At 63.9% G+C, this 26,116-nt stretch overlaps 1 protein-coding gene across 1 annotated transcript in view; it reads right to left on the reverse strand.

Annotated features, from left to right (window-relative positions):
• Positions 1–1,938: 1,938 nt before the first annotated feature.
• Positions 1,939–26,116, reverse strand: part of ADAMTSL2 (ADAMTS like 2) — a 31,243-nt gene continuing 7,065 nt past the window's right edge. Inside the window, exons 8-18 of the mRNA XM_090274997.1 lie at positions 25,767–25,942; positions 20,583–20,925; positions 18,940–19,309; positions 11,953–12,050; positions 8,899–9,025; positions 7,720–7,933; positions 7,441–7,596; positions 6,778–6,948; positions 5,961–6,137; positions 3,144–3,288; positions 1,939–2,392 (exon numbers count right to left, since the gene is read on the reverse strand). Of these exons, the coding sequence (XP_090131123.1) occupies positions 2,274–2,392; positions 3,144–3,288; positions 5,961–6,137; positions 6,778–6,948; positions 7,441–7,596; positions 7,720–7,933; positions 8,899–9,025; positions 11,953–12,050; positions 18,940–19,309; positions 20,583–20,925; positions 25,767–25,942 (2,096 nt within the window). The 3' untranslated portion in view covers positions 1,939–2,273. The remainder of the gene's footprint in view (positions 2,393–3,143; positions 3,289–5,960; positions 6,138–6,777; positions 6,949–7,440; positions 7,597–7,719; positions 7,934–8,898; positions 9,026–11,952; positions 12,051–18,939; positions 19,310–20,582; positions 20,926–25,766; positions 25,943–26,116) is intronic.

Genomic DNA, 26,116 nt, shown 5'->3' on the forward strand with positions numbered 1-26,116 from the left:
TCTGTGTGAACACCTCAGCTGAGCCACTCTGCATGAAGCCCCCCCCCCCCAGAGCTGGGGTCTCCCCAAGAGCCCCCCTCTCCAGCCAGGGAAACGGCCCGCACCCAGGGGCGCCCGCCGGGCACAGTGCAGCTCCGCCCCCGGCAGAGGCAGCGGTTCCTCGCTCCCAAGCATGCCCCCCACCCCCGCTCCGGGGCTCTCTCTGCCTCTAGAACTGCAGGTTCCCAGTCTGCCCAGGAAGATGCACCGAGACCCCAGCCACCCGCCTCCCTCTGAGGGCCAGGACTGTCGGGGGCCTCAGGCATCCTGAGCGCTCTCCCCCCAGGCGCGGGCGGCTGCACAGGGCATGTGCGGAGTGGGCCAAGGCTCCCTAGTTTTAGTGCCCTCGGTTTCTCCCCCTTCTTCCTTCCTCCTCTCGCCTCAGCACAGACGTGCTCCCCAGAGCCCCCCAAAGCCCCTCCCCTTGTGGGACCGCAGCTTGTTTCTCGTCTCTGAGGCATTAGCTTGGGGGGTGGGCGGGTGGGGTGGGGACCAGAGCCCGACCGGAGGCCGCGCTTCCGTGGCTCCTCTGTTCTTCGCTGCGCTGGTCTCTGTCCTCCGTGTGGGTCCACAGGCCAGTTTGAAATGAAAACAGTACCGCCGAAGCGTGTTCACTCAGCCCCGCTGCGGGGCCTGCGGGACCGGCCCTCTCCCTGGGAAAAGCAGAAAGCCAATAAACCCATCTTCAGCACCCCGGCCGCTGTCCGCAGTCTGCCTGGGGCTCGGGCCAGCCGGCCCCTCTGGAACTTTCCGGGAAGGGCTCTGTGCAGGCCGTGCCGGGAGGAGTCCGCCTTCCCCTGCCCCCCGCAGTCAGGGCTGAGAGGCGGCTGCCGCGTGCCACGTGCGTCTTCAAGTCTCCTGGGATGGCTGTCTCCATCTTCAGCGATGGGGGGGGCCCTGGCCTAAACTCTGAGCTCCTGGACAACAGCCTTGCTGCCCTGCAGCGGGAGGACCGCCGTGCCCCGCCTTTGCTGCAGTCTCCATGTTGCTTTTGGCATCCTGCACGCCCCTCGCCTCTCTGCCGAGGCTTTGCGCAGCCTGTTCCCACTTCTCCACACTCTTCCCCTCCCTTTCATCGGGGGAGAGCCACTCCTGCTGCAGGGCAAGTCTGAACATCACCTCCTCCAGGAAGCCCTCCAGTGTCCCTGCAGCCGAAGTCCAGATTAAGCAGTCTTTCCACAAGGCCCAGAAACAGTGATGGCGGGCAGCTCCTGAACGCTCACTGTGGCCCCCACCCTCCTGCCTCACTTCTGCTCTGCTCAGAACATCCGGAGGTGGGTGTTTCCCAGAGGTTCAGGTTAATTACTGAGTACTCACCAGCACCCCCGTGTCCTGCCAGGACCCGCCAAGCGCCCCACTGGTTCTCCCTGGCCCTGTGTTTTACTAGGACCCTCCAGGCACCCCAGGCTTCCCACCATCCAGAGGCTCAAGAATTGGACTGAATTCTGACCACAGTGCCTCGCTCCTGGTGCCTCCTGAACGCCCCCGCCTGCAGGTGCCCCACTTTGTCACCTGCTGTCATTCCTCAGGGAGCCACTGCAGCCGGCCTTGTCCCCGCGGCCTGAGGCCTCTGCCCGTCTTCCTGAGCGGGTGGGCTTGACAGCCCTGCCCCAGCTCTCAGAGCCCCCCTGCCAGCGCTGCCGAGAGTGCACGGTGCTGCCATAAATAGGACTTTATTAACACACAGAGGAGCCCCAACGGGGCGGCGGAGCGGGTGTACCGTGAGAAAGGGCACCTCCTCCCGGGCGTAAAGTGCGGTGGGCCCCTCCGCGTGTGCGCGTCAGGTGGGGGGCCACAGGTGCTAGGTCTGGGGGTGAGGCGCCTCTGCCAGAGGCCCCCACCGCAGCAGGACCTGTGTCCCGGACGGTACCTGCCCCGGCCTGCCCGCCCCCCGTCCGCCCCTGCCCTGGAGGCAGACGGGACCTTCCTAGGGCTGAGTTCAGAGAAACAAGGGGCAGGAGGCCTGGTCGCCTCCACCTCTGGGCCCTGGGCCCCTGGGCTGCTGGGCACTGGGCGCTGGGCTGGGTGCCAGATGTGGGGACCACAGACACGCTGTCCTCTAAAAGCAGCTGCCTGCACGCGTTGGGGATGTGGGGGGCTCTGTCCGGGGGGCTCTGTGCTCAGGGCTCTCCTTGCCTGGGGGGAGCAGAGGCTCAGTGGCGTGTCTTTGCAGCCCGGGCACCCCACGGGAAGGGCTGCGGAGCGGCGGCGGCCTGGGCGGGTGCCGGGCGGGCCTAGGAGTGCGGGGGCCGGCAGGAGCGGCAGCAGGCCTTGCTGTAGTACCAGTGGCCGCAGAGGTTCACCTTGAGGGCCAGGGCGCAGTTGGTGCCTGGCTGGTCCTGGCAGCTGTCATCTGGGCGAGGGACATGGTGGGGCGCAGGGCGTCAGGGTAGGACCGCCACTCCACCTCACCCCGCTGCTCCCCACCTCTCTTCTTCCCAACTGAGGGGAAGCACCAGGGCGGCTCTGGGGCACCGAGCCCCTGTGGGCAGCTGGCCCGCATGTGCCCACGCCGGATTCAGGGGCAACAGGCTCTATTCCTCAGCCACCCTCTCTTGCCCCCACCCCTCCCTAGGAGCTCCCAGACCCCAGCGGGCGGTTTGGTCTGTGCGCAGGGAAGGGTGTGCCCCCGACCAGGGCCAGGGTTTGGAGGAGCCACTGGTCCCAGCCCTCAGAGTGTCCCTGGGAGGCCCGCAGGTGAGACCTCCACTCAGCAGGCCCAAAGCAGAGCTCACCCCTGCCCATGCCGCGGTGCTTCAGTCCCTGGCCCCCGTGCCTGCGGTGCGCCCTGCCCTGGGCTGCCCGCTGTCTCCCTGGACTCCCGGCCCCGCCCCACAGCTGCCCTCCCGCCTCCGGAGACCCATGCTCTGTCCTGGGTGCCGGTCTCGCGCGGCTCCCGCGGAACCTGAGCACCAGCCAGGCCTGCCCTCACCCGCCGGCCAGGCTCTGCCATTCCAGGGGGAGCCTGCACTCCCCGACAGGCCCCGGGCTCCAAAGCCGCTAACCCGCTGGCCCCCTGGCTGCCACCGGCGCCTCCTCGGGCCCTGGCTCTGCCCACACCCCCTAGGGGAGCCCCAGCCCCGCTCAGCCCGGCCCCTGCTCACCTGGGGGCTCCGTGGGACAAGGCTGCAGGTCACAGGTCTGTCTGCCGACGGGCTTCACCAGCGGGTCGCAGCCACGGACGATGTCGGTCCCCTGGTAGCACTTCACATCCCGCATCCGCACCCCGACCCCGCAGGTCTTGGTGCACTAGTGGGGAAAGCAGGTATGGGAGACCCCACATCTCACCTCGCAAGGGCAGCAGGAGCCTGAGGTGGCGAGGGCAGCAGAGGGCCCTGGCTGCCGTCAGGTCAGCAGCTGACACTCGGCCCCCCAGTGGCCTCAGCTCCCTCGTCTGCACAGCAGGGGTGTGAACCTTCCTCTCTCAACTGTCCCTCCGGGCTCGTCTGAGACCTTCCATGCCCAGGACACCTGGGCCAGGGCCGAGGGGCAGCGCTGGTTTTCCGCTCCAGTAAGAAGCTGTTCGTGGCAGCCAACTAAACGGGTCCTCCAAAGCCCTGGCCCCCAGCTCCCCGTCCAGATGCTGCCCTTGGAAAACCCCTGGGAGCTGCCCGGAGGACCAGGGGCAGCTGCAGACACCGGTTAGCCCGCCATCCCCCCGCCAACAGCCTACAGGCGGAGGCTCCCTCTCGTTCCCCCCACGAGGCCGGCCCATCTGGGACCCGGGCCCTCAGTCCCCCGGGCCCCCCCTCGGGTCCCGTTTGCAGAGGAGAATGAGCCAGAGCAGGGCCGGCCACCCGCCCACGCCCGCTCCCAGCTCAGCGCGGAGCACAGACGCTCAGCCCTGGGACGTGCCCTGGTGCCCGCGCCCCTGTCCCTGGGGACTGGATGCAGCGGCTGGAGGAACTAGCGCTTACCGAGCCTCCCACACCAGCCGCCCCTCCGTGCCCGCAGCCTCACCCGGGCAAGACGGGAGGCCCCGCCCCAGCACCCCAAGCTGTCTTTGTCCCGCCCCCCGCCCTGCACGGCTAGCCTCCCTTCCGTGGCTGTGGCCAGCACCCAGTGCAGCAGCAGCAGCACCTAATAGGTCCCGGCCCCACCCCTAGCTGCCCTCCCATCCTCTGAAGCTGGATGATTTTTCCAAAGTGCAGGTCTCGGCGTGGGTCCCGGGAACCGCAGCCTAGTCCGTCCACAGCTGTTGCCCTTCCCACCCTCACGGCCCAGCCAAACTCAGCCATTCCAGGGGGACCCGTGCACCCCTATGTGTCTCTGTCTCCGCAGCCATTAGACCCTCCTGGGCCCCAGGCCTGATGCCTCCCCCGCGGCCTCTCTCCTCCTCCCCAGGGCCCTCCGGCTGGTGCCCGGCCGGCCGGAAGGGAGTGCTCTGGCCCCTGGACGAGCGTGTGTGCTGGAGCACCGCAGAGGCCCTGCCTAAGGCCAGGTTTGAGCCCAGACGCCGCCCGCTGTCCCCCACTGAGACCCTGGACCTGGGTGCAGGCGGAGACCCCTGCCCCTCCCGCTCCAGCGGGACAGTTCTCGCGGAACCCAGGCACGCTTCCATCTCAGAGCCTCACCGAGGGTCTGCACCTTGAACACTAACATCTGGGGACGTGGCTTCTACTCACCAGGTGCCTGACACCATCGAAGCCTCGGGGGCGGTGTCTGAGACACACTCAGAATGTCCCCGTGACCGTCCTGGGCTTCCAGTGCCATGGGACACTGTCCTTCCTCCCTTAGGACCCAGACTTGGCCCAGGAGGTGCCTGGGGCCAGAGGCACCGGGCTCCGTGATGCGCTCCCTATCCCCCCGGGTGCTCAGAGACCACTCTGGGCCTCCCCACTTGCCCCTCTTGAAAGCTCATTGCACCCCCGGGGACCTGGGACACAGGAGGAGCAGTGTAAGGGGCACGCACACAAGAAGACAGTGCCAGTCACAAGTGCAGTCCACATGGGGAAGGCTTGGGGCTTGGGCCCTGGAACCATACCAGGAGGCCCCCGGAGAATGGGAGGGGGTGTCTGCCTGCTCCCCAACCCCCCTTCCACCCCCCTGCGCAGCGGGCGTGGCTGATACCTCTCTGCAGGCAGCTGCATGCACCTGAGGCCCCTGCCCAGCCCCACCGGGTGATACGGAGCTCTGCAGACTCCTCACCCACCCAGGACAGGGGACAGACATGAGCTCCAATGTCTGCCACACCCCCCAGTGGCTGCCGGGACCCAGTGGGTTGAACATCCCTCTGAAGTTCAGTTTCCTCCTCTGAGAAGGGAGAGGAGCCCTCCTCACAGAGCTGCTGGGCAGAGGGAAAGGGAACTCTACTGCCCAGGAGCTGAGGGCTCTGCCACTGGCTCCAGAGAGAGGAGACAGCTGGGCTCCCCGCTGTCCACCAGGCTGAGCCAGAGTGGCCCTGGGCCTGGGGAGGGGCCGGGCCGCCCGGGCGAACTGCTGCCCTTCCTTCGACTTCCCCTGCGCCCAGGCGCACATCCCGTCTGCACTTCTGACCCTGTGTCCTGCCTGGACTCTGAGCGAATCCTGAGTCCTGGACCAAGGCCCTGTCGGAGACGGCCTTCCCCGCCCCAAGGGTCCGCCTGGGCTCTGGCTGCCCCATGACGGGTGTCAGCACACATGTTGTCAATGCGTGACAAGAAGGCGACAAGGCAAGGCCAGAAGTAACCTGAGCTAAGAAAGGCCCAGACCAGCATTGCAGGGATCCCAGAGGTGAAGTCCACGAGGGCTTCCTGGAAGAGGTGGTTCTCACACCAGCTGGCCTGATAGAGTTGAGAAGCTTTCCAGGGGCAGAGAGCCATGATGGAGGCTGACAAGGGGGACATGAGGGGCATCTGGGGCAGAGGAGGAGGTGCCGGGACAGGACCAGACCTGAGGCCTGGCCCCGGGCGACCGTGGAGGGCAGGGTGGTGGGCGCTCACCTCAGACCAGGGGCTGGTGTACCACTTGAAGCAGGGCCTCTCGAAGCACGTGCTCTCCTCCGGCGGCTTCTTGGCCAGCCCGCACTCGGGGCCGCTGAGCGTCTGCGGCTTCCCGTCGGCCAGCTCCATGCACAGAACCAGCCTCTTCTTCATGCCTCGGCCGCAGGTGGTGTTGCACTGGGGCCAGGGGACAGGGGCGTCAGAGGCCAGGAGGACCAGGACACAGCCCGCAGCGACCCCGTGGGGACGGCCTCATCAGTAGCGATGGGTTGAAATGCCGAGAGGAGCAAACTGGCTGAGAACTCTGGTCAATAACCATTGAGCCCCAAACGGATTTGATCAAAAGCAATTTAGCAGAAAACCATCTGTTTTGAAACAAAATGGTGAGTGACAGTTTGGCCCAAGGTGACCTGGCCACAGGCAGTCGCCTGAAGCAGCTGGTGGAAAGCTGTGGGGTTGAGCAGTTTGCCTGAAGCTGCAGGCTGTGCCCGGTGGGGACAAGGACCTGGGTCTGAAGCAAGCACCACTGACCCCCTCCTGGTGGTCCAGAGTCGGGGATGGGGGGCTGGGCAGCGGGGACGGAGAGGGGGACCATCCAAATCTGCATGCACCACTAAGCTTCTGCCTCCTTAGACTGCAAAGTTTTAAGGAGTTTTCCTACCTTTTTGGCTCTTTCTACTTCAAGTTAATTTGTAGTGCATTGTCCCATTGTCATTCAGAACCAACCCTCATTTTGAACGATCTGTCCTCCCCACCACGCGGCTCTCAGTCAGAAGCTCTGCCAGGCCTGGGGCGGCGCGGGGCGCAGACCACTCACCCGCTCCCAGTCCTGGGCCAGCCAGTGGGCGGAGCAGTTCTTGTCCCCACAGGGGTGGATGGCCAGCGGCTTGGTCTCCGTCTGGCACTGGGACTCGGGCACCACGCGTCCGTCGCTGGTCTTGCAGTACACGTGTCTGATCATGCGGCCCTGGCCGCAGCTGCCGCTGCACTGCAGAGGGACGCCCGGAGTTGGAGCCCAGCCCCCTCCCGGGTCCCCTTGACGTTGTTCCCGGGAGAGAGGACCGCCCCCTGGGCAGCGGGGAGCCGTTGCCATGGTAACCACGTTTCAAATCGCGTTTTCTGTTCTAGTTACAGAAATATGGCATGCTTGCTGGAAAACACGCGGAAAGAGAAAAACACACCTAGACGCCCTGACAGGCCATCTGAGCACCCAGCACCCAGAGGGCACCCCAGGGAGCACCTGAGCTTCTATCTTCCCAAAAAGGAGACAGCGACAGGCAGGCCGAGGGGTTCTAAAACGGGATTGCCAGAGGGGCCCCCCGTTTTAGGACAAAGGTCCCGATTCTTCATAATAACGAGGAGAAAGGCCAGTCCTTCCTCCACCGCCTCGCTCCAGGAGAAGCGGGGAGACTGAGGCACAACCAGGCGAAGCAGCGGGGCCACCTCTCAGAGCTGCCCCTGCCCGGGGCCCTGCGCTCACCGGCCCCCAGTCGGAGACGGTCCACTGGCGGTCGCAGGGGGGCCCTGTGCAGTCCTTCTCCCCCACGGGCCTGGTGCTGGGGTCGCACAGCTTCTCGTCCTCGGAGCAGCGGACGTCCCTGGTCACCACGCTGCGCTCCCCGCACTTGGCCGTGCACTGCGAGGAGGGGCCGGGCGAGGGCGGGGTCAGGGCCCGAGAGCAGCCCGCACCCCCCCACCCGGGCCCCTCGCCCCGCCGGGCTCTGGGGGCGCGGGGAACCCTCGCCGTGCGCACGCGCACCTCTGACCACTCGGACATCTCCCACTGCGGCCCGCAGTCCGGGTTGCGGCACGTCTTGCGCTCCTCGGGCCGCACGGCCTCGGCGGCCTCGCACAGGTCGCTGTACACCGAGCTGTCGAAGCCGGGCGACAGCATCTTCCAGCAGCGCACGATGCGGAACTGGTAGCCCTCGCCGCACGTGCGCGAGCACTCGCTCCAGCCGCTGGTCTCCCACCTGCCGGGGGGCGGGGCGGCCTTCAGCGACGCCCACCTCCCTGCACCCCCGAGAGGGCGCCCCTACTCCCTCCCTGGGCATGCGGGCCGAGCCACACAGGACAGCGGGAGGCCACGCCGCGGAGGCTGCTGCCCGGGGACCTGAGCTCCCTAGGGCTCTCCTAAGGGGGGGTGGGCGCCTGGAGCGGGCCCCAGAGCTGGAGCTGCCTCGGGCGTCTCTCCCCGACCCGCCTGGCCTTCCGGATCCGTCCGGGAACCAGGTCCTGGCCCTGCTCCTTTGCTCAGGCTGGGATCACGCCCCACAGTTCCAGGGGGCCAAACCCCGCGTGGGGGCCCCAAGGAGATGGCAGGACCCAGGGCCACACACCCCCACCACCAGCTTCTACGAAAGGGACCCTGGGGAGGGCGGGGGAGGGGCATATAGCAGAGCCAGGGAGCGGGGTGAGCTTGCTCCTCCGACAGGTGCCAGCAGGCTGGCGCCGCGGGCTCATTTGCGGCCCCTGCACCAGCTCCCACCAGGACTGGGAGGAGGGCCTGGCCAGGGTGTGTCACCTCTGACCATCTGTGAGGCAGGACAGGAGGCCAGAAAGACAGGGCCTCTTGCACGTCACGGGGACACAGTCCACTTGGAGTTTGGGGTATAATCCCTTAGGACTCAAAAAAACCCTCCCTGTACCAAGTAAGCCTGGGGCAAAGGTGGCCCCCACAGCAGAGAGTAACGTTCAGAATGGTGTCTCAGCCTGCAGTGGAGAACACTGACTGAGCACCTACTGTGTGCAAGGCACAGCGACAGGCCGGGGAAGCCGCCGGGGACTCCGACTGGCCAGTCAGTGCGGCCCCTCCCAGCCGGCCCCGCCCGCAGAGCCCCCGGGGAGAGCAGGATGTGACCCCCTGCTCCTCTGGGCAGCAGGACCAGCTTTCGCCACCCCAACACACCCCATGCCCAGGGCGCTGGGTGGCTGGTACCTGGGCTGGCACTCCCTCCCGGCACAGAACTCCTTGACCGGCTCGGGACGGGTCTGGGCGTCACAGTAGTTGTCGTCCACCTCGATGCCATCATAGCGGACACACGTGGCATAGGTCGACGTGACCCCTGAGTTCAGGACAAGAGCCACCCGTGAGCACCTTGGAGACCAGGAGACAGGTCATGTGACTGTGGGCAAGTCATCTGACTGCTCGGATCCCAGCTTCCTGGTTTAAATCAGGGCAATGACAGTAACCAGCTGACAGAACTGTAACAGGAGAGCTCGGTGAGGACGGCTTTGTGGGTCTGCACTCTCCCCCTGCCTGGGTCCCAGGGTCTGACCTCTTCTCTTTGTGGCCCGCCCCTCACCCCATCAGCCAGGCTGGGCTTGGAGGGTGCTCACATTGGCCCCTAGAGGAGCCCATGCGGCCAGATCAGGGATTCTCATTCATTCAACAACCGTCCACTGATGGGTGCGTGACGGGTGAATGGGTGAGTATGGCGAATGGGTGGGTGGGTGGGTGGGTGGTGGATGGATGGTGGGTGGGTGGATATGGATTGGAAATCCAGCCTTTCCAGCCCTTCCCAGCCTCCCCAGGCCTCACATTGCATCTTCAGACCCTCCTGGCCGCCTGCGGCACGCTCCAGTCCTCATCAAACACCCTCTTGAGTCTCCTTCACCCAACGTTGTGTGTGCTTCCCTTTCTGGGCTGCCCAGGACCCCATTAATCCCATCAGGGGGCAGCATGGGAAGGGCCAGCTCCACCCCATGTTGCTGATGCCTTGACCTGCCTCCACCGTCCAGTTCTCTGTCCCCTCCCCCAACACCCCTGCACCTGGCACCCCGCTGGCCACACTCACTGAGCAGTGGGGGGGGTCCCTGCCATGGGGCTAGGATGACACAAGGGAGTTGTCAGCACTGGTGAAGGCCTGGGAGGGGGTGGGGTCTGCTACTGTCACCCCTGTGGGTGTGTGTGTGCGTGTGTGTGTACGTCTGTGTGTGTGTGTGTGTGTCTGAGAGAGAGAGACCTGCCTTCCTGAATGGTGGAGCAGGGTGGCCATTCCCCTGGGGGAAATCAATGTCCCCACAAGCGGGGAGCCCCCGCCCCTCACTTTCCCTTCGTGTCTGAAGTCAGCAGCACCGGGCTCTCCAGGCCCCAGCCCTGGGCCGAACGCAGCAGCCTGGGAAGCGGCGCACCCAGGGATTCTCTCCTTCCTCCATAAAGGACGGCCCGGCTGCAGCCGTGGGCCCCACCTGCCAGCGCTGGGCTGTGCAGCCTGGGGCCCTCTCTGCGGGGCAGGCCGGCTCCGCACCGGCCGGGTCTGCTGGGCAGGTTCCAGGCCCGACACCAGCTCTGGGGCCCAGGGGGGTCTAGCGCTGGGGACTCGCAGACCCCCACCAGCAGGCCAGGTTTTCATTCACTCCGCGCGGAGCGGGGACCCAGTAGGTCCCCACCAAGACAGACCAGGATTCAAGTCCCAGCTCAGTCTCCCCTCTGGGGCGAGGTGAACACGGTCAACCTTTCCAGGCCTCATCTGACTTGTCCCCAAAATGGAAACTCCCCCGAGACACTGGGAGAGTCAAAGCCCCACTTCCCTGGACCCCCTATTCATGACCTCAGCCTTGAGCACAGAGCTTCTCGAACCTTCTCAGACAGGGAGCCCTTCCTTCCGAGGAGCAACCAGGGACAGAGGGGTGAGGCTCAGGGTCCCCTGCTGCACCTCTGCACCCCTGTCCCGGAAGGCCGAGAAACGGCCGACGCCACCGTTGAGACTCAGAGTAAGAGTGCCAACCGGTCCCCTGCAGCTCTGCCACCGCGGAGTGTCAGGGAAGTGAGGACGCCCTGTCCTGGCTGAGCTCAGAGACTGGAGAGCCGTGTCATGCCCTCAAAGGCCACCGTGCGCTTCTCAGCAAGCCCAGGACAGCGAGGGGCCCCACGGCCCCGACAGCACTGCCAGCCGCGCACCTGCCACCCCGACCGCCTGGCCTGGCCTCGCCGCCGCAGCCGTGAGCAGCGGGTGCAGAGCACGGAATGTGTAGGACGCGGAGGCAGGGAGCAGACTCCCATTTCACCTCGATCCACAGGACCACGTTTGGGCGGGCGCATGTCCCACCTCCCAGGTGGGAACCAGAGGCTTGCTGAGGTTAAGCAATCTGCTAACGGCACACGGCGCTCGCTGACACCTCACGAAGCCTGGCTTGTGCCCTCCAGATGCTGGGGGGACACAGAGTGCCCACACCCTGCTCAGGGAGGCGGGGCCCCGGGTTCCAGCCCAGCAGCAAGAAGCGTGAGCAGAATATAAGGACCCGTGGTCCCTCCAGAGCCCTGCAGGGCCACCTCGCCAGCTCTTCCCTCGGGCCCGTATCCTGAGATGCCAACCTGGGCCACAGGAAGTGAGACCAAGCCCGGGGGTCCAGGGAGCGGCTTGCCTCACCCCCTCACTGGCCAGAGACGGCATCCTCCGGAGGGAGGTACCAGTGCAGGGTCGTGAGCTTCTGAAGTCCACACCCAGCCACAAAGCCCCAGGTATACAGAGGGTGGCCCTGGGGTCTCCCCATAGCACATGCGGGGGTCCTGCTGGTGGCTCTGGCCCTACAGCAGCCCCCGGGTGCAGCCGATGCAGCCCCGTACCTGGTGGTGGCCGGCCACGCGGGCAGACTGACAGATGTGGCTTCAAGTCCCAGCTCAGCACTTACTGACTGCCGAGGGGTCTCAGTGCCCCTCCCACCTCATCCTCTGAGGAGGCCATAGACCCCAACTCTCGGCCAGGACCCCATGGGGGTCCCCCCTTCCTGGGTTTGCTATCAGCAGCAGTGAACCCCTCACCACCTAAGATTTCTTCCTTTTCACTGAAAGGGCATTTGCTCTAACAAGACAGGCCATGAATGACAGCAGATGAGGAGCATGTGGGGGGCTTGCCTAACACACAGGAGGCCCCCCTCACCGTGGTCCGCTGCTAGCAGGACGCCCCAGCCCCCGCCACGTTCCACTGCCCCCGTGTCCGCCATCGGCAGACAGGCTCCCTGCGGGCCACGCGGGGCTCCCAGGCTGTACCTGCGGTGCAGGTGGAGCTGCAGGGCTCGTGGGACGAGAGCTTCCACCGGTACATGTCGGCCGGGCTCACGCCGGGCTTGCGGGCCTTGGGCCTCGTCCTGCAAAGGGGGCCAAGCAGAGAAGGCGGTCAGGGCCACATGGGCGGGCGGGTCCTCATCCTCGGGGGCGGCTGTGTGTTGGTGCCACCGCACACTCGTCCTGAGGCCCAGGCAGCGCCCCGCCTGTCTGGGCAGAAGGGCCCGCTGTCTAGGGAGGGGACACGGATGAGGCTGGAAGGGACGATGCCCGTCTCAGTGACAGTCCACGCCTCCTTCGGGGCTAGGGTGGAGTGGAGGGGCAAACCAGCATCGGAACTGGCCCCTCCCGCACCCCCCCTGTCAGCTTCTGGCTTCTCACTGCCACCTTCTGGCGTTTGAAATGGGTTCCTCCCCCGTTCCACCGCCCTCCCCGGAGGGATGCCGGAAGGCACTTTATGCGCGGAGAACATTCCAGAATTCTCTCCTGCAGTCTCCCTCGCCGGGGCTCTGATTGAATGGGGGCCCTAGCCATTTGCCTCCAGTTATCAAAATGGAGAAGCTCAGCGCCGACGGGGCGGGAGGGCCGAGGGGCGTGACCGCGTCCGTCCAGGCGCCCCTGCCCAGGTCCGAGATCGCTGCTCCTCAAGGAGAGAGGCACGCAGCCTCCGGCAGCAGCCAGCCGGGATTCTTGGCCCGAACCCCAGTGGCCGGAGCCAACTATTGTTTGCTGCTTCAAACCAGTGGGTGTGCAGGCCCGACCCCGACACCCGCTGTGCAGGCTCGCTGGGCTCTCAGCAGCCCCGAGACACGGGCCGGCCCACTCCGGTGGGCTCACGGAGTCCGGCCACTCTTGGAGCCCGGGAAGAGCACGAGGGTGTGGAGGCCTCCGCCTCCCCCCCGGACCCCCTCTCCTTTCAGTAGCTTTAAATCCTCCCCAAGAACAAGAGATGAAAGGTTGAGCCCCCGCCACCCCCGGGAGGAGACGGCCATCTTTGTCTAATTACACACTCCGCAGGCAGCTGACTCAGCCCTGATTCCGGGGAGAGTGGCCGGTTCAAAATAACCCCTCGGAGTCTCAGCACAAAAGGTCTTTCGGGAGGGGCTGCCAGCGAGTCACCCTGCCATGTGCCACCCGCCCGCGCCCGTGCCCAAGTGCCGCTCTGGAAGAACCCTGCGTGTGTTCATACAATGAGGCAGGTCCAGTCCCTAGACGTGGCGCAAGGAGAGGGCTAGACCCCCAGCCCTTCACCCCGACCTCCGTCCAGAAGGCAGTGACTGTGCCCGGCACGGGGACGCTTCGCCCAGTGGCCTCCAGCTCGGGGCGCGGCTCATGCCACCCCAGCAGGGCAGGCTCTGGCCGGCGGTGCTGGTGTAGAAATGAACCAGAAGGCCCTGCTTGCGTTCCTTCCCTCCCAGACTGCGTCCCAGACGCCTGCTTCCCACGACGCCGTCTGGCGGCAGGTGACAGGCCCCTTGATTGTTTGAGGCTATCCTGGGAAGATGAACACGACCTTTCCCTGCATTGCTTCCCTTGGATTTCGCCCTCCCTCGGGAGCAGACGGGACTTCCTGTGTTTGGACGGCCCCCCCAGACGGGCTATTTTGGCCCTGTGGTCCCCCGCCCCCCCCCCCCAATTGCCGGCTTCTGCTCGGAAAGGGTCCCACGGACCTAACCCGCCAGAAGGCGGAAGTCAGCCCCTCCAGGGGACTGCTCCAAGGGCGGCGGGCCTGGACACCGGGCCAGCCGGTGCCCGAACCCTCGGCCTCCCACAAAGCCCTGGCCGCTGTGCAGACAGCTGGGCCGCCGGAAGTCCAGCTGCCCCGGGTCCCTCAAGGCAAGGGGATATCGGCGACCCATTCAGCCCAGGCCGCGGGCCTCAACCTCCCTGCCCTTCTGGGACTTGGCACAGGGGACTGAGGCTGCCCGTGGCCCACACAGGCCCCAGGCCTGTCTCCAGGGCGGAGCCTCGGGTGGCTCTCCTGGCGGCCGTGAGCCAGGATCTTTGCTTATTGGTACACCGGGCCACTTCCTAGTTCCTCCGTCCCGGCCGTTGGGGCTGACGGCACAGCCTTGCTCCAGCCACTACCTTCCTCCTTCCGTGCTCCTTGGAGGAACATGGCTTTGCCCCTCGTTTCTTGTCCCCCGTCGCTGTTCAGCGCCAATACCTGGACGAGCCGTTCCAGTCAAGCTTAAAGCCCAGATGCCCCCTCCCTCTCCTGGGAGCTCACTGGCACTTGCCTCCACTCTCTGTCTCCACCCCACATGCCTCCCCACCCCCGCCCCTCCATGATTTCCCCCCAGCCTGCAACATTCCCATCGCCGCTCCCCACTGCGGCACGCTCGGTGTCAGGCTGAAAGGCCCCACTCCGTTCCCTGCTCGTCCCCGGGACCCAGCAGCCGCCCAAGCCTCACACGGTCTTCAGCCTGCCATCACACGCTGACTTCAGGCAGGTCTCCTAAGACCTGCTGCCCCCCCTTACAACACGCCGCTCCTACCCGTCCATAGCCAGACGGGACGCGCAGCTGACCAGGCTGTAGCCCCCTGCACCCTGCAGGCCCCGATCCATGTACACCCCTCTCTCTCCTTCCATCTAACGCCGCCCGCAGTTCTGTCTTAGGCCTGAAGGACGCCCTTTGCACTCTCCCCTGCGTGCTGACTCCCAGGGTCTGTTTGCTTTTACACGGACTGACCCAGACACTCGGGCCTCTCAGCCACTGACTTGGGGGCTCCTTCCGTGGGGGCTCCGAGGCAGCCCTTGCCCGCGCGGCCAGGCCCCAGCTCGCGGCCGCCGTCAGACTGGCCTTCGAAGGGCGGACAGTCCCTTCGGAACAAGCTGAACAAATTCTAATCCGGGCTCACGAAGCCTGCTGTGTGGCTGCCAGCCTTCAGTGAGTCCCTCACCCCCTCCGCCCCTGCCGACACCGCCCCCCACACTCCAGAACACCCGCCGCCGGTGCCCCACCTGCAGCCAGACCTCCCGGGGGACACGTCCCGGGACCGGACCGGCGGACAGGCTTCACCCACCGGCCCCCTGTTAGGAAGCACAGGCATCCCCTAACCAGGGTGGACACCTTCTCAGGGTGGACAGAGGCCTTTCCCGCCACCTCAGGAGAGACGTCTGCAGTCACGCGGGCCCTGAAAATGCCGTCACCCCCCGCGCTGGGGGGACAGGAACGTCTCTTCAAAGACAAGTGGACTCACGAGCGGAGGGAGCCCTCCAGAGCCGAGGGCTGGAGACTCGCTCACGGCTTCTGCAGGAGGAACCTGTTTCTGTCTGAAGGCAGAACGTCGCTTCTGCGCCACCAGGTGAGGCCGGGTGCGACAGGACGTGCGAAGCGTACCAGAACCAGCCTGAGCGTGGCAGGGGACGCCAACGCTCGGCTTCCCCGCGTCACCCGGCCACTGCCCTTCCTCGGCCGTCCCCGACGACATGACCGCTACCCCTCCCAGGGACTCCCTGTTCAACCTGCTTGTTAAGTGTGTGCCTTCCAGGCTAGCTCGGCTCAAGAACCGCGCGGGTGCGGTTTTCCCCCCACCTGCTGTCATCCCGGGCCGGCGTGCACACGGCTCCGCTTACGGACGAGTCTGAGGGGCAGCTCCACGCCCCCCTCCCGCTGGAAGCAGTCCCAGAAGTGGGCCTCCGCCCCTCTGCCGCAGAAAACATAAGGGGAGCGGTCTGGGATGGAGGGGCAGGCTGGCCAGGTGCCTGCCTGGGCCGGCTGCGGACTCAGGAGGAAGCTCCCCGCGGTTGCAGACCCAGCCTACAGCTCCCCGCGTCCAGCGTCGCAACGCCTGCCGCCGAGACCACGCAGGCGCTGGCCCTTTCTGGAACTTACATCCTATTTCTCAAGAAAGGAGCTGCAACTCTCTGCCTGGCCACGCACCCCACCCGCCCCCACCCTCCTAATTCTTAGACGCCCTGCGCTGCCCCCTCCGGCTGCTGCCGTCTGCCCGGCCTCAGCCCACGTGGGCCTCGCTCCAGTAAAGGCACTGCTGACCTGGGCCCTCAGTCCCTCTCTTCCTGTCGCGTGGTCCTAACAGAGGCTCGATGAGTTCCTGATGGGGTCTGTCTACCAAGCCCCCACGAGGTCCTTCTAGGTGCCCCATGTACGGGGTCCCATCCCTGGGGTAAGAAGAGTCCACCATGAAGATTCGGGACCCAGGCTCAGAGCTCTACGTAGCTGGTCTGTCCTTTGTCCGTGAGCCCTCTTCTCAGACTCAGACGCTGGGGCCCAAAACAAAGCCTGTCACCTTCTTCCAGTCGCTGGGCCCACATATGCCCAAGGCCCCGCTCCCTGCAAGCTCTTGTGCCCCCGGCCCGGGAGCAGAGGCCCCGACTGGCTCCTGAGCCTCTCCTCTGTGCGTGTTAGCAAAGGCATGTCCACCCAGGCCCATCAGAAGCGTCCCGGAGGTACCCACAAGCCCCATGGCCCTGCGTGTCTCATGAGAACTGGGGGGCCTCACAGGCACCTCCTGTGGGCTCACAGTGTACAGACGAACCCCAAGTCCTCCTGCAAACCCAGTCCCCTGAGCGCCAAGTCTCCGGGTCCTCGGTCTTGGCTGAGTTTTGAGTCGTGTATGTCACTTAAGGCAGAAGTTTGGGGGTCCGCGGATGACCGGGCAAACACACCCAGAGCCCATGCCTGCCTCCCCTGCCCGCCCCACCCCCGCCAGTGGCTGCCAGCCCGGCTCCGTCGTCCCATCACCCTCACTGCCGCATGAGTTTTGACCCTTCAGGGTGGCCATCAACACAGGGGGATCGTCACCAGGGATTTTCCTCCAGTAGGGAGGGTGGCAGGCCCAGGGCACACTGCCCTCATCTGCCCGCCACCCGGGGGTGCTCCTAGCCTCAAGCCACTCCAAGGCCAGCCTTGACTGTCCAGGCATTACCCGTTGCCATCGTCCAGGTGTCCCCAGCTAAGACTGCCAAGCTGTCCTTAGGTGTGACTACCTAGGTGTCTCCAGGTGCGACAGTCCAGTTGCAACCAACTGTGACTGCCTATGTATCCCCAGCAAAGACTGCCCCAGGTGTCCCCAGGTGTGACTGCCTATGTGTCCCTAGCTGTAACTGCCAAGATATGCTCAGGTGTGAATGTCAGGTATCCCCAGGTGTGACTGTCTGGTGTCCTCAGGTGTGACTGCCCAGGTGTCCCCAGGTGTGACTGTCAGGTATCCCCAGGAGTGACAGTCCAGTTGCGACCAACTGTGACTGCCTATGTATCCCCAGCAATGACTTCCCAGGTGTCCCCAGGTGTGACTGCCCAGGTGTCCCCAGGTGTGACTGTCAGGTATCCACAGGTGTGACTGCCCAGGTGTCCCCAGGTGTGACTGTCAGGTGTCCCCAGGTGTGACTGCCCAGGTGTCCCCAGGTGTGACTGCCCAGGTGTCCCCAGGTGTGACTGTCAGGTATCCCCAGGTGTGACTGCCCAGGTGTCCCCAGGTGTGACTGTCAGGTGTCCCCAGGTGTGACTGCCCAGGTATCCCCAGGTGTGACTGCCCAAGTGTCCCCAGGTGTGACTGTCAGGTGTCTCCAGGTGTGACTGCCCAGGTGTCCCCAGGTGTGACTGCCCAGGTGTCCCCAGGCAGGACTGTCAGGTATCCCCAGGTGTGACTGCCCAGGTATCCCCAGGTGTGACTGCCCAGATGTCCCCAGGTGTGACTGCCCAGGTGTCCCCAGGTGTGACTGTCAGGTGTCCCCAGGTGTGACTGCCCAGGTATCCCCAGGTGTGACTGCCCAGGTATCCCCAGGTGTGACTGCCCAGGTGTCCCCAGGTGTGACTGCCCAGGTGTCCCCAGGTGTGACTTCCCAGGTGTCCCCAGGTGTGACTGCCCAGGTGTCCCCAGGTGTGACTGTCAGGTATCCCCAGGTGTGACTGCCCAGGTGTCCCCAGGTGTGACTGTCAGGTGTCCCCAGGTGTGACTGCCCAGGTATCCCCAGGTGTGACTGCCCAGGTGTCCCCAGGTGTGACTGTCAGGTGTCTCCAGGTGTGACTGCCCAGGTGTCCCCAGGTGTGACTGCCCAGGGGTCCCCAGGTGTGACTGCCCAGGTGTCCCCAGGCAGGACTGTCAGGTATCCCCAGGTGTGACTACCCAGGTATCCCCAGGTGTGACTGCCCAGATGTCCCCAGGTGTGACTGTCAGGTGTCCCCCAGGTGTGACTGCCCAGGTGTCCCCAGGTGTGACTGCCCAGATGTCCCCAGGTGTGACTGTCCAGGTATCCCCAGGTGTGACTGTCAGGTGTCCCCAGGTGTGACTGCCCAGGTGTCCCCAGGTGTGACTGCCCAGATGTCCCCAGGTGTGACTGTCAGGTGTCCCCCAGGTGTGACTGTCCAGGTGTCCCCAGGTGGGACTGTCTAGCATCCCCAGCTATCTCCTTGCCGCTGGGGGCCCGACTCCAGGTGGACTCACGCAGCCCCGCCCAGAGGCAGCCCCGCCGGCCCAGCAGCAGCAGCAGCCCCATCTGACGCCCAGCTCTGGGGCCTGCCCTGGCTGAGGAGCCCGCTGGGCCCTTCCCCAGTGTCCCCTCCAGCCTGCAGGGGAGGTTGGTGCTGAGTCCCCCACGTTCAGGGAACACCTGGAACGTCCACCTCATGCCCGGCGACTGGGCGCACAGTGACCATCCAGACAGAGAACCCAGGGACCCCGAGCCCCCGGGCACAGTGACCGGAGCATGCCACTTGCCATCTCTGAGCCCCAATAACCGTCTCCAGCGCCACAGGTGGTTGTGAAGAGTGAATGTCCCTGTGCGTGTGGCACATGTAGCCCCCAGCCTGGCTTGGAGGGCACCCCAGTCTGGTGGCCTCCCTCCCCACCCCTGCCCTTCCAGCCAGCCTCACGTGGGCACGCAGCTCTGCGCTGTGACCCAGGGGACAAACCTGCTCACACCTGTGAGCAGCTGCAGCCGCGCCCCCCTCACCACTCACACGGGCCCCTCCCCAGAGGCCCCGACGGGGCAGGGGCGCCGCCTACCTGGCCTTGTGCGTCCTGTTCCCGGCCCAGGTGGGGAGGCTGGCACTCGCGTTGGGGAACGGGGCCTCGGAGGAGGTGTTGGCCACCCTGTCGCTGCTCAGCTCCAGGTAGGACCCGTTGAGCAGGTAAGTGCCGGCCCCCTCGTTCTCGTCATAGTCGACATACAGGGCCTCGGTGGGGGAGCCCCTCGGGGCGCCCCGCACAAAGATGCTGTTGACCGTCTCGTTGGGGGCGAGCTCCTTGGAGTCGTCTGCGCCCAGGAGCTGGCCGGCGAGGACGCTGGCCGACAGGAGCTCCTGGGAGGTGAGGTGGGTGTCGGCCTCCTGGCTGTCCTTGTCCCCTGAGGGAGCCGTCCCTGTGGCGTTGCCGTCTGCGAGGGAGACAAGCAGATCCATTCAAGCTGTGCCTTCCACGGTGGCGGCCGGGACAAGGGCTGTCCTGGCACGGGGGCGGGGGGGCACAGAGCTGAACTGGAAGCCCCCAGGGGTGGTCTCTGCCCTTCAAGGGGACACAGGCCACTAAGAGGAGGCCTGGACAATCTCTTTTGGGGAGTCGGCTTGACCTCCGCAGTGGGTTGGAGAGGGTCTCCCACAATTCACTTCCACCCAGAACCTCAGACTGTGAGTTTGTTTGGAAAGAGGATCTTGGTCAGTGTGGTTAAGGATCTCGAGAGGAGATGGCCCTGGACTTAGGGCGGGGCCTCTATCCAGTGACCATTGTCCGTATAAGAGAGGAGAGGGCGCAGGACAGTCACAGAGGAGCGTGTGTGACCGTGGAGGCAGGGGCTGCGGTGATGTGGCACCCCCAGCAGCCGGGGGAGGCAAGGGGGGCCCTCCTGGAGCCTCTGGGGGGGCGGGAGGCTGGCCGGCAACCTCATGTGGGACTTCCGGCCTCTAGAGCCAGGAGAACCCACTTCTGCTGTCCCGGGCCGGCGGGGGCTCATCGTTTGTGACCACAGCCTCAGGCCAGTAACAGCCCCTAAAGCGTCTTCTGCTGAAAGACCCTGGGGGTCTTGAAAGCTCGCTCCCCAAGTTAGTGAGGGGTTCTTCCCAAGTCTGGTGGACCCTCTGCCCTGGGGACAACCCTGATGGGCTGCAGCCACAAGGAGGGCGGCAGGACTGCTAGGGCGGGTCTCGGGGACCCCGACTCTCAGTTCCCCATCACGTCTCCAACCACACTTCCTGCCTCAGCCTCGGGAAACGCCCCCCAGCCTGAGCCTCTGGTCCTCTCTTGTCCTCACCCCTCTCCCATGCCCTCAGCCAGCTAACCCTTGCCTGTCCCTGAGCCCTCAGATCAGGGGTCACCCCGCACCCCTCGGCTGCCCATTATTCTCTTCCAGAGCTCTTGCCACGCTTTGTGTGCTGTCTGTCTCTACCAAATGAGCAAGGACGGGGACACGGGGTGTGACTCCCAGCTCCTCCCTGGTGGGCTGTGTGGCGTGAGCAGGCACCCCTCTCTGAGCCTCAGTCTCCCCATCTACCAAGTGCAGACGACCTCCTCCACCTCCAGGAGTGGGTGCTAGAAGGCGCAGGCAAAGGCCAGTGCTGGGCGCGCCCAGTAGGCCTGCAAGGGGCCGGCCCCTCCGTCCGGGCTCCTCCACGGCCGGTCCCCGGGGCCCCGCCCCCAGACGCCACTCGGGTTACCTCGGAAGCCCTTGCCCCTGGGCGGTCCCTCGCAGGCCCTGCCGCCGGCCGGCTCGCGCACCTCGTTGGTCTCCTTGCTCAGACCCAGCTCGATCCCCAGGCCCGGGGCGCTGAACAGCCGGTCGCCCAGGCCCAGCCGCGAGGAGGAAGCCTGGCCGTAGAGCGAGCCGTTGTGCGGCAGGAAGCCCAGCAGCCCCGGCCCGTCCAGCTCCTGGCTCTCCGCGCTCTCGGACGCGGGCTCGGAGAAGCGGTAATAGACGGGCGGGATGTGGCGGGCGTGCGGGGGCTGCAGCAGCGTGTACTCGAAGGTGATGGAGGGGCTGCGGCCGTTCTGGTTCCACACCTGGGAGGGGCGGGGAGGGGAGATGGGAGTGTCCTTCCTCCCCCGGCCCCGCCCCGCAGGCCCGCAGAGGCCCCTTCAGCACAGAAGCCACAAGGGCAAGGCCGCGGGGCCTGCCCAGCTCGGCTCCAGGCAGTCCGCAGGCCCTGTGTACAGAATGTTCTAAAAGTAACAAAGCCACAAAACCCAGACCCGCACTAGATTACCACCACGTGCCAGAAACCCTAGGAAATAATGGTGTGCCCTGCCCCCCTGCCAGGACCCCTACAGCCAGCCAGGGTGGGGGTGCCACGGCCCAGGCCCCAGGGCCGTCCCCAGGCAGAGCTGCCGTGGGAGGGCGGAGGCTTTGCTGAGACTGTCACAGCCCAGCCTCTCCGTCTGCCGGCCCTGCGTCCCGCCTGGAGCACGCCGGGGTCACTCCCAGGGACGCCAGCCTGAGTCAGTGAGGGTCAGGGCCATGGAGCGGGGGCACCGGGCCCCCAGCTGGCGTGGCCGGGGCGGAGCGGCGGCACAAGGCAACGAACAGGCGGGCGCCACGTCTCCAGCCACAGAGCGTTGGCTTGGGGTGGGGGTGTCACTAAAGACTGAGGAATTACAGAACATGGTGGGGAGAAGGACGCTGAGGGGCTGTCACCCGTGACCTCGGAGGTCAGCTGCAGGCCGAGCGAGAGGACCTCCTGGTATGACACAAAGACCCTCTGGTGTTCTCCAGGCAGGGGCAGGAAAAGCAGAAGAGCCCCGGAGGAGCGGGGGAGGCGGCTTCTCCACCCGGCCAAGCCCGCCCGGGAGCCACGGGGCCCGAGCCTGCCCCGTGGGGTCGCAGTCAGCACGCGACGTCAGGACGTCCCTGGCTTCGCTGAATCTTGGGGCCTGCAGAGTGGCCGCTCCCTCCCCCCGCGAAAGCAGCGCCTGCCCCTTGCTGGAAGATGATACAGACCTCAGTGCAGACCTCGGCCTTCAAGACCCCACGGCTGCCCTTGGGGCCTTGGTGGCCAGGCCCACAACGTGGGTTCAGTCCCACCCCTACCAGTCTGGGGAGCACTAGAGTCAAATCAAGGGAGAAGCGGCAAATCGCCATGGAGCTGCGGGGCCACATCACCTGGAGGGACACAGAGGGACAGGTTTGGGTGTCCCCATAAGCTGATGGCGGGAGGTGCCGTTATAGAACTGAACTCCGTGTTTCAAGAAAGAGCAGGGCCGACGTGGCCACCGGGTCCCTGATCCACAGAGGCCTCAGGACCTGGCTGATAGAGCAAAGGACCCCCGGGGACAGAGCGATGGGCCCAGAGAAGGTGCTCCTGAATCCAGAGGAGCAAGCGATATCAAGGGTGGTGGCAGGAAGCAGACAGCAGCTGCTCCGTAAAAGTCACCATCTCTCTGACTTCCGGCCAAGATGGAGGCCTAGACAGACACGCTGCGTCTCCCTCCACAGCTAAGAAGGAACACAACTACCTCAAAACTAGAGACAACCAGAAGTTCCAGAAAACCGAGCTGCATGGAAGCCCAGCAAACAAGGACATAAAGAAGAAACACTCACCCAGACAGGTAGGAGGGACGGTGAGGACGTGGTGTGGTGGCAGCAGCAGTGGCAGCAGCAGCGGCAGCAGGCCAGCAGAAAGCGCAACCACACTTTTTAAAAAGTCAGGAGGGACACCTGGGGAGCATTCCTGGCTGCTCACCAGACCTCGAAGCTCACGGTCCCAGCCCCGGGGAAAATCAAGCCTCATTGCCTCTGACTGTGCAAACCAGTGGGGGTTGGGGCGGAGGCAGAAACTGCCGGTCTCTCAGCAGAATCTGCTTGTTTAAAGGGCCCCCACGGTCCTAGAATGTCTGCAGACAAATCCACTCTGGGAATGACGGCCAGGGCAGCAGCTAGAGGGGCACCAGTCCGGTGTGGAAGTGGGAGAGGTGCCTGGAAAGGGGGCGAGTGTTGGGCAGGGGGCATTGTTCCCTCTTGGACCCCCCTCCCCCACACACAGCGCCACAACGTGGTGAAACGGGTCGCCCTGTACTGACGAATCCCTAAGGCTCCGCCCCTTACAACATCACAGGTGCAACAGCTCTGCCTGGGACACGGAGGCAAACACACACAGGAGCCTGTCAGAATGAGGAGACAGAGAAGTATGGCCCAAAAGGGGGAACAGATCAAGGTTCCAGTGGGAGAACTAAGTGACGAGGAAATAGCCAACCTAACAGGCGAAGAATTCCAAACAGTGGTGATAAAGATGCTCACAGACTTGATGGATATGCTTGAGTACGGCAAACACATAAGGGAAGAAGTGAGGCAATGCTAAGTGAAACGAAGGAAAATCCACACAAAACTGATGGTGAAGGGAAGGAAACCGGGGTTCAAATCAATGATTTGGAACATAAGGAGGAAAAAACAGTCAACCAGTGCAGAATGAGGAAGCAAGAATTGAAAAAAATGAGGAAAACTTCCCAAATTTTGCAAAGGAGATGGACATACAGGTCTGGGAAGCATGGAGGGTCCCGAGCAAGCTGGACCCAGAGGGGACCACACCAGGATGCATCATGACTGAGGTGCCAAAGGTGAAAGATAAAGACAGAGTCCTGGGGGCAGCAAGAGAGAGGCGGAGAGTTACCTACAAAGGGGTGCCTATAGGACTGTCAGCTGATTTCTCGGAGGACACTTTGCAGGCAGGAAGAGACTCGCAAGCAGTTTTCAATGTGATGAAAGGCAACCTGCAACCAAGATTACTCTACCCAGCAAGGCTATCATTTGGAATGGAAGGGCAGATGAAGTGCTTCCCAGACAAGGTAAAGCTAAAAGAGTTCATCATAACCAAGTCATTATTATATGAAATGTCAAAGGGACTTCCTTAAGAAAAAGAAGATCAAAACTATTAACAGGAAAATGACAATAAACTTACAACTATCAACAACTGAATCTAAAAAATAAAAACAAAATCCAACTAAGCAAACCAGAACAGGAACAGAATCATAGGTGTGGGATCATTGGGAGGGTTATCAGCTGGGAGGGGGGAGGGAGAGAAATGGAGAAATGGTGTGGGGACTGAGAAGCATAATCGGTTGGTGCAGAATAGACGGGGGAGTTAAGAATAATATAGGAAAGGGTGAAGCCAAAGAACTTACATGCACGACCCATGGACATGAACTAAGGGGGGTGGGATTGCTGGAGGGAGGGGGAAACTGGGCAGAGGGGAGCAAAGGGGGGAAAATTGGAACTACTGTAACAACATAATCAATAAAATATACTTAAAAAAAAAAGTCACCGTCTCTGCCCACTTTTCAGAGCCAGTTTTCAGACCCAGGATTCAGGGGCTGATGGGACAGCCAGGGCCCCAGAAACAAGGGCTCACAGCAACTCTGTACACTGATGACTCTCCCGGCTCTTCCCCACGGGTGCGTGACAGGCATGGAAGTGGCTCGGGCCCCCGACGGCGGGTCCTCGGTCTCCAGGCCTCCCTGGCACCATCCAGCACCAACACTGGGCCTGTGCTCCCGCTGCATTCCGAGAGGAGACCCCCAGCAATTTGGGGCCATCGGGTGGCATCAGAGCCCTTGTCTCCCAGAAGGGGGTGGCACTGATCTCATTCTGAATGTGAGGTTGTCTTTCCTGCCTGCAGGGCCACAGCCAGTCCCGCCACCCAAGGGATCATGGAGCGTATGACCCACTGAGACAGGCTTGGGCATGACTCTGCACTGACCAAAGGGACCCGCTTGTTGGCAGAGGAGGGGCTGCGGGGGGTGGCCACGGGACTGTGGGACCCACTGGTCCTTGCATAGCGGCTGCATCACCAGCCCGTTAGAGTAACAGAGGGTGAAACCCAGATGCAGCTCAGAGGTAGCCAGGCCACCCACAAGGACGGGGCCTCAGCCGCCCTCGGCAAAGCAAGAGGAGGGTCCTGCACTCCTGTACCCCTGTCCAGCCTTCCGCCCCCGTGTCCCTGTGGGGTCCTCAATGACCTGGACAGAACCGCCTGCTATAGCCATCGTGGCGGGCTGACAGCAGGAATGAATAAATGAATGAGGAATTAATTAATTAATTAATGGGGAATGAATGAATGAAGAATGAGTGAGTGAGTGAGGAATGAATGGGGAATGAATGAATGAGTGAGGAATGAATGAATGGGTGGATGGGGAATGAATGAATGAATGGGGAATGGATGAATGGGTGGGGAATGAATGAATGGGGAATGAATGATTGAATGGGTGGGGGATGAATGAATGGGGAATGAATGAATGAGTGAGGATGAATGAATGGGGAATGAATGAGTGAGGAATGAATGAATGAGTGAGGAATGAATGGGTGGATGGGGAATGAATGATTGAATGGGTGGGGCATGAATGAATGGGGAATGGATGGATGAATGGGGAATGGATGAATGGGGAATGGATGAATGAGTGAGGAATGAATGAATGGATGGGGAATGGATGAGGAATGAATGAATGGGGAATGGATGAATGAATGGGGAATGAATGAATGCATGGGTGGGGAATGAATGAATGAATGGGGGATGAATGGGGATGAATGAATGGGGAATGAATGAATGAATGAATGGGGAATGGATGAATGAAAATGCAGGCGAGAAGGTGAGAAAGGGGGTGGTGAGTGAGCGAGTGAACAGGTAAATGAGTGAATGAAGAAGGGAGTAAATGGCAGACAAAGTGGAGGCATTAAAACCTGAGGGATGAAGGAATGAAGGCGTGAAGCCGTGGACGGACCAGTGAGAGAGTGGGGAGGTCCCCTCAAGCTGAGCGGGGCTGCCGTCACAGGGCACGCGCACAGTGGCCCCGCGCAGAGCGCTGGCCCGGAGGCTCCCGCCTGGCGCCCTGCCCGAGCCCCCGCGCGGCACACGCACCATGACGTTCAGGCTCTGGTTGGTGGGCCCCTGCGCCACAATGTACTCGATGCCGGTCTCGTAGACGTCCATGGGCCGCCGGTACTTGACCACGGTGCCGGCGATGTTGAAGTTCTTGGGGCTGTCCACCTTGAAGTTGCCGTTGAAGAAGTAGGAGCCGGTTTCATCTGCAAGGGCTGACAGGTGGAGACAACCAGTCATGGGGGCCGGCCAGCTGGAGGGAGGGTGCGGGGCAGGGGACGGTGGCCACATGTCCTGTGACCCTCCCCAAGTGTCCCGAGGGCAGCGACGCCACGCCCGGTGGAGTTCGGAGGCTCTGTCTGCAGCCAGCCTGTGGCTCTGGCGGCTGG

This window comes from Furipterus horrens, unplaced genomic scaffold (genome assembly GCF_987537825.1).
Source record: "Furipterus horrens unplaced genomic scaffold, mFurHor1.1.pri manual_scaffold_4, whole genome shotgun sequence".
In the NCBI taxonomy this organism is placed as follows: domain Eukaryota; kingdom Metazoa; phylum Chordata; class Mammalia; order Chiroptera; family Furipteridae; genus Furipterus; species Furipterus horrens.